Source organism: Volvox carteri (assembly GCF_000143455.1).
Source record: "Volvox carteri f. nagariensis unplaced genomic scaffold VOLCAscaffold_29, whole genome shotgun sequence".
NCBI lineage: Eukaryota > Viridiplantae > Chlorophyta > Chlorophyceae > Chlamydomonadales > Volvocaceae > Volvox > Volvox carteri.
In genome coordinates this window covers 369,896-382,866 of record NW_003307572.1, presented here as the reverse complement: position 1 = coordinate 382,866, position 12,971 = coordinate 369,896, and the positions used below count along the sequence as shown (strand labels likewise).

General features: G+C 57.9%; 2 protein-coding genes across 2 annotated transcripts; both read right to left on the bottom strand.

Moving 5' to 3' along the window:
* Positions 1–1,080: 1,080 nt before the first annotated feature.
* Positions 1,081–2,201, bottom strand: VOLCADRAFT_118093 (uncharacterized protein; the record flags this gene model as incomplete). Its single annotated transcript, XM_002952296.1, has 2 exons — positions 1,081–1,401; positions 2,022–2,201. Coding segments are annotated over 2 exons (501 nt in total), but the record flags the coding sequence as incomplete, so codon positions are not given.
* A 3,091-nt stretch (positions 2,202–5,292) lies between these two features.
* Positions 5,293–7,124, bottom strand: VOLCADRAFT_46325 (uncharacterized protein; the record flags this gene model as incomplete). Its single annotated transcript, XM_002952295.1, has 4 exons — positions 5,293–5,465; positions 5,726–5,805; positions 6,280–6,391; positions 7,052–7,124. Coding segments are annotated over 4 exons (438 nt in total), but the record flags the coding sequence as incomplete, so codon positions are not given.
* Positions 7,125–12,971: the final 5,847 nt, after the last annotated feature.

Below are 12,971 nucleotides of genomic sequence, written 5' to 3'. Positions count from 1 at the left end.
AATCAGATGTCATATAGCTTTCCCACGCTGTGAGCAGGTGTACGACACTACGAAGATGAGACCCTGAACGTCTGGCGGACATGCTGGAACGTATGTGGTCGCATCGCAACTCTATTGTTCCCTTTGGTCGTTAATCAGCTTTATCACTTGCTCTGTCTGAAGCGCGAGGTAGGATGCTGCTTCTAGGCGATCTGGCAGCCCTTGAGCCCTCGGCTCGTATTGGGCGGTTTGCAGGTACGGGGTACGCACCTCCACGACCATGTAACACACACGAACACACAATGGGGAGAGTGCTGCGGCTTCGGTCGTTCCAGTTGGGGTACGGTTAGGCGCCCCTGGCCAGTGTCAGGCCCGGATCAATACGTAACAAATACACACACACATACGCATACGTAGACACATATACATACATATAAATACACAGGGTAACACGCAGCTTTTCCGAAAAGCATCAGGGCAAGCACTGCCCCGCCGTGTCTCACTGCCCAGCGTATCCGTCCAAGATATAGTCAGATGCTCCCTCTCCGCATTCCTTCACGTGCTCGCCCTGCATCTCTGATGCCGCATGGCGACTGGCAAAACCCTGGAAGGCTAGACAGCAGGCATGACACCCTGGATGACCACACTGCGCTGCCGCCGTATAGCAAAGTTAATGGATGGGAAACCAGGGAGGAGTCGAGTATTGGAAAGTAGCCGCAACCCGGGTGGTGAATAGCACCGAACCTTGGTGCGTTGCCAAGCTTGGCGCCCTCGACAAGGAGCAGCACTCCACTCCCGTGGCCCGCCAATGCCCCGACTGCACCAGACGGGCCACCACCACCACCACCAACAGGCCTGATCGACTCCCCCCCAGATTTATTATGGGCTCATGGAACTCCAGGAGGGCTGGACCTGAGAATGAGCAGTCCGTAGCAGTCCGCAGCCCCACCGCACGCAAGTAGAAAGAGGGCTTCCCCTTTAGTTCCCCAAAGGGGAAGAACTAAAGGGGAAGCCCTCTGGTTGCCATGACCCTGAGTTCTCTTGGCACTGGCCCGAAAACCCTAATTCCAGTCGGTTCACTCAGTAATGTATGCGTGTAGGTTAGCCGCTCCCCTGCGCCCCGGCGCCAATGCCTTGCGCCGCTTTCTGCAGCACCGCTGCCGCCGCAGCCACGTCGACGCCATCAACGTACGGCACGTCCAGGTGTGCGCTGACTCCCCGTCCCGCCAGCCATCGCCTGCACTCCGAGTCGCATTCCGACGCGCCGCCCGGACGCAACCGTGTCGACGCCGGTGTCGCTACCGTACTGTTACCGCCGCCGTCGGATCCCAGTCCTGCCGTCAGCGTCGCGGACATCTTACCGTCCTGCTCTGCCGTATACCACCGGGCGAGGAGCGCATCCGCATCCGCGCCAAAAACGTCCTGCGGCAGGTTTCGGCGCGAAGACAAAAGTGAGCTTCCCTCCCTAACAATAACCCGCGTACCTCATGCAGAGAGGACGACAAACTGTGTAATGTGGCACAATGATGCACTCCGCGCATGGTTCGACACAACGGAAGTCTTGGCGCTGATTGGATGCCGTACATCCGTACAGTGGGTCCGTACGCACACGTAGGCCCAGGGGGGGAAGTCAACACGAGCAGGCCCCCACGTTGCGTCCCCAACCCCTATCTGCCGCCTGCCTGCCTAATGCTCCCACCGGCCTTTCCCGCCCGCACCCCGTCCGCACACGACCCCTCCCTCCGGACCCAAGTGCAGCACCGCCGCATCTACATCCCCCTCCACACTAATGCCCCCTGTCCCGCTTCAAGCTCCTTTCTTTCCTCTGAAAAATTAAACCTGATCCCGCTCCTTCCCTGCCCTTTCCCGCCCTCCCCAAAATGGACCCGACCCCAGGTGCCGCAGCTCAGATGCCCATTCACATTGCCCTCATCCATCCGGAGGGGAGCCCCGCTCCTTCAGGAGCCCCCCTGCCCCCCCGATATCCCTGTCTACCCATATTTTTATGTGCTAGTCAACCCCAAGCCCGATTCAAGGCCCACCTGCCGCAGCAGCGGATTGCCGAACAGCATGTGGCGGTCGCTGAACACGTCGCGCGTAAGGCCCTCCGCCAAGCCGGTCGCAGGGTGCGTGAAGCTGAAGCCGACGCGCCACAGGCAGCGGGCAAGGGTGCGCTCCCCGCTGCTGGGCTGCTGGCCGCGCACACAACCCGCCCAATCGTCCTGTCGGGTTTTCGGGGTTAAGGAGTCTGTTAGGCATTCCACTGTGGTCAAGGTATTTTTTTAGGGTTTTTAGGTGTACGGCACGCCAAGCTTAAGAGTAAGTTTGTCAACGGGATGAGAAGTACCCGCCTTGCCCTTCTTGGATTAGGAGTATATGTTGAAATGGACATCTTTCATAAACGTAAAAAATTAATCCGGAGTGATACGGGGGGGACTCGGACGGGACTGTGGGGAGCTGCGCAAAGGTGTTGTGTGCCCGCGCGCGCACACACACACAAAAACACACAATAAAACACTTAACACACACACAAACACACATTAAAACATTTAACACACACACATTAAAACATTTAACACACACACAAACACACATTAAAACATTTAACACACACAAACACACATCAAAACATTTAACACACACACAAACACACATTAAAACATTTAACACACACACACAAACACACATTAAAACATTTAACACACACACAAACACACATTAAAACATTTAACACACACACAAACACACATTAAAACATTTAACACACACACACATCCGCGCTGACCTGGCAGCGCCAAAATGAACACTTTACATGTGTGTGTGTCCATTTCGTGCACACACATACATACATACACACAAGCACAGAAAGAAGGCACATAACCGTGCCGCGTGTCCCGAGCTTGGATATAGCGCCTTGTCGAGGCCGACGACAACCAAACGAGTCGTCATCACCTCGAAACGTGAGGGCCGTCGGGAGCAGCCCCAGCCAACCCATACCGCCCTTTTGGCCCTCGGTCCCGCGCTCACACAAGCACACACAACAGTGCCAGATCCCTAACGCCGGGAAACAATTGCTTAAACTGCACGACGCATACGATATGTACGGCAGATCTGGTGGAATCTGGAATGTATATGTAGCAGTAACAGTTAGCTCACCGAGTCCAGGTAGCTGAGCAGCGTGACGCTCAGCGCCGCACCCGCGCCGCCAGCCGCCCAGGAATGCGCACAGCGGTCCCCTGACCCCAGGAAGCGCTTGCTGCCGCACAGCGGCCCGCCTACCAGTCCCTCGCACACGTCGAAGCGGAACTCGCAACCCCCCGCGGGTCGACAAACAGGACAGGCGGGCTGGGGCACGCCCGGTGGGTGTCGGCGATTGAGCATCACCGTCAGATCCAGCCCGCAAGGCAGACACACAGCCGCGGCGGCGGAGGGCGCCAGCAGCTCGCGGCCATTGAAATCGACGAAATGGTCGCTAATGGCCACGGCGACGCTGGAATCGTACTGGGAGAGGAGCCGTACGGCATGGTGCGGCCGCCACAACGTGTCGTCGCGAGCGACGAGCATCCATCGGTACGGTGGCGGTGGCGGCGGCGGGCTAGGCGGTGGTGGCGGTGGCACCACAACTCCCACGGCTATTAGTCCCGCTCCGGGCCCCGCGGATGAAACCCTCGGTGACGCAGGGACTGTCGCCATTAAGGCGGCATGGACGAGCATGGGCGCCATGGCCCAGGTGGGCCCTATGAGGTGCAGTGGGTGGGTCGCTGGCGGCGGTAGACGGCCGTACGGCCCGCCCTTGCCACTGGCCCTGGTATGAGAGGCTCCATCGGACCAGGCGAGGTAGGTCTCGTTGAACTCGCTCTGCGCACCGCCGTGCAGCTTATTGAGGCGGGCGGCTTCGTTCGCGTCCTGCAGGATTATGTACGTACGAATACCGCGCCTGCGACAGGAGGTGGGTGTGGAGGTGGGTGTGGAGGTGGGTGTGGAGGTGGGTGTGGAGGTGGGTGTGGAGGTGGGTGTGGAGGTGGGTGTGGAGGTGGGTGTGGAGGTGGGTGTGGAGGTGGGTGTGGAGGTGGGTGTGGAGGTGGAGGTGGTGGAGGTGGAGGTGGTGGAGGTGGAGGTGCAGAGCGCAGTCCAGGAGTGCGTGGTAGTTTGACCCAGAGAACAGGCCCCTCCCCTCCCCATTACTGTTAAGGTTTTGCTACTGTGGGGATATGGGCGCGAGGAGAGGAAGACAGATCCCAGAATATTTTTGTTCGGTTAACTACCGTTAACGCCAGGATGGTTATTTCGGTTTTCAGTTGGGTCCGAATGTGAAAACCCCGCCAAGGTGTGGCAGCGTGGGGGGTTTGGGGCAGCGCGTTGGTTCCCATGGGGATGTTGCGGTATGCCAGACGGTATGCCAGCCTGGTGCTGGCGACAAGTCAAGTGCACGCGGTGTGAGGGTTAGGGGCAACGACCCGTCGCCGTGCGACCGAGTGCAGAAGTTACGTGTGCCGGTATCCGCGGTGTAGGCGATAGACACAAAACGGGTATTTGCCATTTGTGATGCCTTGGGGTTTCCAGAGCTGGCGTGTGCAGTACGGGGGATGCTGAAAGCACCATGACGGAAGCAGGGGGCGGGTGCGGTAGGAACTATCACTGAGGAATATCACCTTGCAGGCCGTGTGGCATGAACCAGCGGTAGCCGGGTTGTCGTGGTGGTGTATACGATGACCAGGTCTGAAAGGCTTAACGGTGCCGCATCAGTTAAGTTACTGGATGTCTGAAGAAACCCATGTCCGGCATCTTGCGTGGTAGCAGCAGCAGCGTCCAGGGCGCAAAGTCCCAACAGAAGGTATAATAGGACATTAATCATGGCAGCGCTTTGTTTCTGGGGCAAAGCCTTACAGGTCTTCGTTCAGTGGTCGTCATTGATGTCCCCCGAGTAACTGCAAGCTTACTCACTACCAAGTGCCCCACCTCAATCAAACTAACTAGATATAAATGCACATCAAAAATTACATTGCGATCAGATGAAGCATTGAATGATCCGGCCGCTTGCGCTACTGCACAGTGCTTCGTACTCGCTGAGAAGCCGGACAACCCGCGCTCATCCTCAGCAATACTACATTTGCCAATGTGTGTCAAAATATTCTTTTACGAAATGCTTGCTAGGATTATATGATCCATCGCACACATTCCCCAGGGTTGAGGGTGCTTCAGGTAAGCCCGCGCTTGGGAAACGAGCATCATTCCTCATCATACCCATAGCTTCTCAAAACTGTTGTGATCAGGGTGTGATGGAAAATACGGAAGTGGGTTGTCGTGGGGTGCTGTGCATGTGCCATTACGATGTAACTTAACAAGGTCTTCAACGGGCGCGCACAAACCGGCGCATTCAGTTTGCCACACCGCCAGAGCTGATTTATGGCACACTCGCGAGCACAAGCGCATGTCCTCAAAGAACACAACATCTTGCGCCAGCATCCAAGCTCCCACACTCGTATCTGAATAGCAGCATGGGCAAATCAACATTTATCGGAACCACCACGCATTACCCGGTGATCATTAGCTCAGCAGGCCATATCTGAAATGCGCAGCGTGATGCGTGGATGCCACCCGAGGAAGTGATGCATGTGTGGTGCCAAAGCAACAACAACGGTACTAACTGCTTACGCCCCAAACCCCATCAACTATCCAGCCAGAGGTAGAGCTGTACAGTTACCCCGGACTGCCCCTAACTGCTTTGTAAAACACACACCCTCACCTTCATTTGCCAGGAGACGCAGGTGTTGGTAGTTGTGGATAATGACCTGCCGCACGGCCTCAGCTGACAGCACGTAGGCGCTGGCAGGGGTGAACCATTGAGAGATGGAGGGTGAACACGAACCGCACACGAGTGATGGGGGCCGGGGCGAGAAGGGGGGTGGGGAAAAGGGCGGGTTTTCATCGGCACGCAGCGGGACATGCAGCTGGTTTTGGTGGGAGATTACAAAAGGCTACACGAGGCTGCGCGGAGTGCTGATATTGGGAGATAGTGGGGGATGCTGGAGCTGGTGGAGCGTGAGGATGCATCGAGTGCATCAACACATCTCCCGGGACCAGAGGATTGCCGGGCTGACTGGGACTTTTCACTTAAGAGCCCCCAAATAACATCACAACCCACCGTCTAAACCACGAAACCAACACATTCAGTCAACACAATTGAATCATCCAAGCTCCCACGCGACACTCAGTACTTATGGGGGCACTGGAGCGCGAGAAGCAAAAGGAGGCGCTTCATCCATGCCCCAGTAAGACGTCTCTATTTGTCGTACGCACCTGCCGTACGCGTGCAAAAAGTAGTCAGACCCCAGCAGCAGGTACTGCGGCTCATACCAGCGATGCTTTGGGTCTCGGAACACCCAGCCGTTCTTCATGCAGCCGATGTAGCCTGATGAGGCAATGTCGTCGGGTCCATGGAACCAAACCAGGACGGGCATTGCCCGCATGCTGTCTGGCTGCACACCTGCCGCTTGAGCAGCACCCCCTCACAATATCCCTAGGCGGTACAAGTACCCACCACACAATATCCCTAGGCGGTAGGGCGGTTTCGATTGTTGTGTAATGGATGGAACCGGTCCCCAGGTCACCCAGCCCACCATTCGGGCTCTGGGAGCTAGCAGGTTGCTTTCGCCTTCCTCCTAGATCAAATCTTGAATTCTTCCCCTTCCTTCTGTTGAAGGAACGGTCCGATCCCAGCATAGGAAACCTTTGATAGGTGTTCTATATTTATGTTGGGATCGGACCGTTCCTTGAATACCTTCGTTAAGCCCGTCTCGCTTCTCTCCCACCTTCAGGACACAGCAGACCGCTCACCAGGCTACGTGTTCACTTTTCAGTTTCGGGCAGATTCTATCTCTGCTGGGACAAGGGCTGTGATGCGGTGCCCCTCTTGCTCGTATCCGACCTGCCAGCAACAGAGGGGAAACTACTTCGCTGGAGAGAAGCTGAAGCTTCTTAGCTCCCTTTGCTTCCACTGCTTGTTTGGCAGTGGGTTTGGGGCTGCCGGTGCCGTGTCCTAGGCGACCCTTATCCCCCCCCGCTGCCTCACCCGCTCCAATGCGCTCCCACTGGGCCGCCGCGGCGGGTAGGCGCTGGGGCATCAGGTACACGTCGTCATCTGCAACAGAGCAACGTGGGAGGGTCACACGTCGCAAACATTGCCAGCGCTTAGGGATATATCTCCCCGCCAGGTCCTCATATATCGTAAGGCACAATGCTTTGTAATTGGATCCCTGCAAGTGTGGTGAACAGAGCAACGCGCGCGCAGGATGTAATAGCGTATGTCGCCGCATGTACCCCCGTGTGGCGATACATCACCGAGAGGGGGTTAGGGGGGGGTGCGTGTGCTCCCAACCCTCTAGTGTCAAGAAGTGGTGGTGGTGCCCGAGGGGGCGAGTTGAGCTTATTACATCGTACCCGCCTGCACAGCTGCGTAGATCCCCTCGCGCGTTTTATTATAAGTGATGGTGTGATCGGCATGGTGGTAAATCCATTCGCTGTAGAGTATTTTCTTGCAGGTGATGTTTTCCTTCTTCACGTAGGTATATACCAGTCCACAAATACCCACCTGCCTTAACTATCCAGCGCACTGCGGGATAGCTCCTCAGCACTGTGGTAAAGAACAGGCGTGTCTTGTCCGACAGGCAACCGTAGCATTCCTGCGCGGCGGGAGGAGAGTGTACAAGCTTGGTGTCGGCACCGCCGCGGCATCCTTAGCTTGCAGCTGGTACCGCCCTGCAGTGCGTTCTTTTCTTCGCTGGTGGCCCCATAAGCTATAGCTCGCCGCGCAGACTAAGAGACAACACGCGTTCATGCGAACTTCCGGTTCAGGGTGTTACCAATTAATATTTAGGAGCTTGATGCTATTCAAATCCCGGTTGGGACGTGTGCATATACGTGCACACTAGCATAATGAAGGTCAGGCACTACTGGTAAAGCCCACACTGATGCCCTCGGAAGTTTCGGGATCGAGACATCGAGACAATCGAGACCTGGTATATAAAGTTGAACTGCCAGCCGACCAGGAATGGCGTTGAGCCACCGTACATCCGGCAGATTCCGTTGGATGCCGGTGGTGGGTGCGAAACCAGAGCTTTCCCTGAGAAGTTGGCTTGGGTGGCTGATAAGGGTGCAACGAAATACCGGGGAAGGCAGGGTTTGCCGGGTAGCGGCCGCAGGGTGAAGCTATGACCCCCCGGTCCCACACATCACCACCTAAGCCACCTAAGCCCCAACACATGTATCGGACCCACGGAGAGAGCCCATCCCCATCTCCCCCATCTTAGGGAATTTAGCCGGTAGGTCGACCTCCCCCCCCCACACCTTCAAACCCGGCAGCCGCAAGAAGTCGCCGTACACCTCCGCCTCCTGGGACAGAGCCGCCTCCGCTGCGGAGTCGTCCGTCGCCTCGCCCGCCACAAACCGCACCATCACCGTTCCGCCTCCGGCACCACCACCACCACCACCACCACCACCACCGCCTCCACCTCCATCACCGCCGCCGCCACCACGCAGATGACTGCCGAAATACGTGGATCGAAGGGCGGCGCGGCGGAGGGTGTAGTCGTACCGCCGGTCCTCAGCGGGCTGGCCACCCGGATTGTGGGAGGTCTGTGGTCAGCGGGTCGGGGGGGGCCAGTGCGGTCCTTTTGGCCTCGCGACCTTACCATCCTCGCCCACGCAGGACCCTGCGCCAGACGTGGTTAGAGGCTCCTCCGATGGGCGATTGCAGGTGCGGGTGCAAAACATACATACAATGGCAGGCGGCTGGCAGAGGTTAAGGCCTGACTTCTGCTCCCAGTCGACCCAGTCGACCCGGGTTCAAATCCGCCTGCCGGCTCCTCGGGTGTTTGAGGAGTGATGAAATGGGTGCGCCGTTGATCCGCTAGATTTGGTTGGATGCTGGTGGTGAGTTGCCGAACCCAACGAATACATTCTGAAGTCGGATGGGGTGACGGATTAGGGTGCCCCTCTAGCAGGGGAGAGCAGGGACTGCCCCGGGAAAGGGGGCCGCTGGCGAAGTTAACCACCCTGTAACAACATACATACATACAAACCACTAGAGGAGACGCACTGCAGCGGACTTAATACCCCCCCCCTCGATCCCTCGTCCCCGCTACCGCCACTGCCACGTCCCTCGCCCCGTCTAGAGCGCTTACAAAGATCCCAACGAAGATCAGCGGCCCGGTAACCTGCAGCCCACTGCTTCGACCGCCACCATCGCCGCCGCCACCATCGCCGTCCCGGGCATCCGGCGGCTTCTGCGGGTGGTGAAGCTGGTGCTGATGCTCCTGAGGCGGCGGCTGGACGCCGTTTCGTAGGAGCCCTGTGGCTGACGCGTCTGCGGCCCTCGACCCGGCGGCATCAGCTGCTGCTGCTGCTGTTGCGATCTGTTCTGGGCCTCCCGTCGACGGCTGCGCCGACGCCGAAGGCACCTGTCCGGACTCGGTTGCAGGCGGTCTCGTAGCCGTGGGCGGCAGCAACGTCGGCGGATGGGCTGCGGGCTTAGGGTTGCTGTCGCCGCCGCCACCGGTGACGCCGTCGGCGCCGCGAATAACACCGTAACCGCCGCCGCCGCCGCCGTGGCCGAGGTCTTCCTGAACAGCCCGAGCTGCTTGGGTGCACAGTCGCCGAATGGCATCCGCCATGCCGCCAGGCAGCGTGGCTGCAGCCATCGCTGCCGTCGACGCCTCCGGCGCAACAACAGCGGAGGCTGCCGTACCGGGACCGCCGCTGGCCAACGCGGCGACGGTGGCGGACTGGCAGAATGTGCGAAGGATCAAGCGCGGCGGCAGTTGCATCATCATAGGCGGAAGCTCTGTCAACACCGGCTCTGCTGGCGCTCCCGCGGCTTTCGCCGGTACGGCATCGCTTCCGCCAACGGAGGTGGACTGTGCCATTCCACGATGACCGCTAGCAGCAGCAATAGTCGTAGTAGCGACAGCGGTGCCCTTCACCTGCAGACCCTGAGGTTTCCATTGCCGCAGCAGCAGCTGCTGCTCCTGCTGCAGAAGAAGAAGGCATTGCTGACCCCGGCAAGACTGTAGCCGTGCTCCCATCTGCTGCTCTTGTGCTAGAGACGGCCGCGCCTGCGCCTGCGCCTGCTGCTGCCACAGCGCCGCCATGACCGCCGCCGTCACTTCAGCCCGAAGCTCCTCTAACTCTGAGGTGCGCCGCCACAGCAGTGCCTGCAGCAGCGCCACAGCCAGCAAGCTAGCCACCACAAGCGGCCACAACCGCCGGGGAGAGGCCCGAATGGCACCTGAGGGGTGCGAGCCCACGCCGCCCCCGCTGCTGCTGCTGCTGCTATTGCAACCGCCGGAAATATTAACGGCGCTAGATGGCGAGTGTGTGTGGTGGAGGTGCTGATGGACGCCGCTGCTGCTGTTGCCGAACGTACCGCGCATGTTGCTGCAGATGCCGCCGGTGACTGCTCCGAGGAACCAGCCGCCGCCGGTGCTACTGCCGCCGCCGCCGGTGCTACTGCCGTCGCCGCTTTTAGGACCTCCGCCTGCTGCACTGCTGCTGAGCATCTGCCCACCTGGTACTAGTACGTATGTCGGTATGCAAAATACCAGCCGCCTTGTACGGCGGAGGAAAGCCTTGGAGGGCTGGGGCTGGCGTCAGTCGGGGTAGATGCCCGGGGCCAATAGCCAACGGCTGGGTGACCCTAATGTTCTCAGCCGCGATGTGGTCCGGCCGCGATGTTGCAAGAGGACGTTGATTGGAGCCTGGCCCACAACAGGCGAGGCACAGAGCAAGGCAGGACGGCGCGGGCTGAGAGCACTCCTGCTGATTGCCGCTACCTGCTGTCTCGCTGGGGCCGGTGTCCAGGGACGCACCTGGTTGTGTAGTCGGACAAGTAGTCGTCTTCGTCGGTCGCCTTCGCGCTCTGAGGTTTTCAGGCAGAAGCTCGCGCAGGAAGACGGACGCCAGCAGGGCGAGGCAGGGCGGGCACGAAGAGCAAGCTCGTATTCGGAGTCAGAGCTCAGATAGTTGCCGGCTGGTGGAAATAGCTGCTGTTATTTCTTATAATGCTCGGTTAAACGATGTTGATGCGTTGTGTGTGTGTGCGTGTGTGCGTGTGTGTACTTATGTATGTATGTATGTCCACTAGGACACGCTGCCCGCCTGCGCGGCTGTCAGCCGGTTGAGGAGAGGAGGAGGAGGGGTGGTTAGGGGTCAGGAGCGCCCCGGACCCCGCGGACCGAGATTGTAGCTATTGACCGCGGGGCTTCAATCGGTGTGTGGCGATGACTCTGGCAATGCTGCGTATCCTCCTTCCGCGGCGGGTGCAATCGGCTGGCGCGAACGAGCAAAAGGGTAAGAGGAGGACGGAATGGGTGCTTGCCTTGGCAGATACGGCCGGTGCTGCTGCTGCTGCTATGCTGGCCGTTATACTGGCTGTTGAGCTGGCTGCTGTGATGGCCGTTATGCTGGACGTTGCGCTAGCTGTTGCGTCTGCTGTTGTTACTGATGCTACAATGGTATCTGCACGAAGGTTCTGTGGGAACACGCAAGGATTTATTCCGAAAGGACGATCGGACCCAGCTCAATGCCCGCACAAACATACCGACAGACACGGACGACCCAACTGGGTACCACACCGTGATTGGTACACAACAGCTGCAGGGGGGGAAGTGCGAACGAGGGAAGACATGGGCCAATCGCTTGCAATCTAGTCGTGATTCTGCTGGACAAAGAAGGAACGGCTTCGTGGTAGAGGGGACGAGCCCAAAGGTCCGAGTGCAGACCGGCCTAGGTCAATGGGGTCATTCGGAGGGAGAGTGAACGGTTCGACTCTACGATGTTGGCCCTGGAAGGGGGACGGGGAGATCTGCGAGAACGCGCGGCGCAATCGGACGTTGTCACCTCGTTTTTCGCATTGTGCGTGCTTTTACTTGTTACGGGTAACAAGTCCCGGGGGCGATGCGGGTCCACCAGCGGGAGCACATGCGGCGTGTTCGTTACGCTTCCTGCTGCTGGAAGCATCTTTGGAATGACAAGAGAGACAGGGAGACGGACCCGTGGGTCCGTCTATCTGCGAGCTCGATAGCCTTACTTCGCGTATGATTTGTAAGTCTTATTATTTTGTTGCTAAGGAATTTTCTCCTTAATTCGATTGTGTCCATCTGAAATGCTTTCGTGCATGGCTTGGCTTGGCTGGGCTCGCAACGATGTTGTTCAGGGACGTGAATAATGCTCAGTTGGGCAGGATTGGGATGTTGAAGAATTTCATTTAGATCCGCCTTTTCTTCATGCGGCATCTAATCCTGCCGGCCGCTACGCTTGGGCTGTTCGACTTTCAAAGCTGCCAAAATGATGTATAGTGGAAGGTTTTATTGTGGAACAACGCTACAGCTGGAAGTAGCGTTGTTGGTACATACTCCTGACTCTTGGCCAGTAATGCCAAGCGGCAACCGGTCGCTGCGGCGCTTTGCGCGTGATGCGTTGTGCAGGGACTTTAAATGCTACCCCTCCTGGGCCACAGCAAACAGCTCTTCACCTGTATGTTTTACTGTAGGGACAGCCATGTATTTGCCATGCGTTTGTTCGCTTCGCATGTTTGGCCTCTCCGTAGAGACATGCCGCGTTTCATGGCATCTACATGCGCGTTCACGCTGCCGGTTGCCCGAAATGGACTTGACTCATTCTCAGAAGCTACGCGAAGTGCTTCGATGCCTAATGTCACGGGCTGCTGACGGCGCCTCTTCTATTTACGCCTATTTATGAGAAACACACAATCGCGGAACGTATAGCTATCAGCCAAGCCGCACACGCGTCCTGACCAGTTAGCATAACCAGCAGCTAGGTTCGTTGCTAGGTTTTGAAATTATAAAACGGAGGTACAAAGCGCCGACACACCCGACTTATCTACCCTGTGGATCTATTCACAGCTCAACCTTTTCAAACCTCTTCACATCAGTCTGTCGTCACTCCTTTAGCACCTCAGCGCTATCTGAACAGCA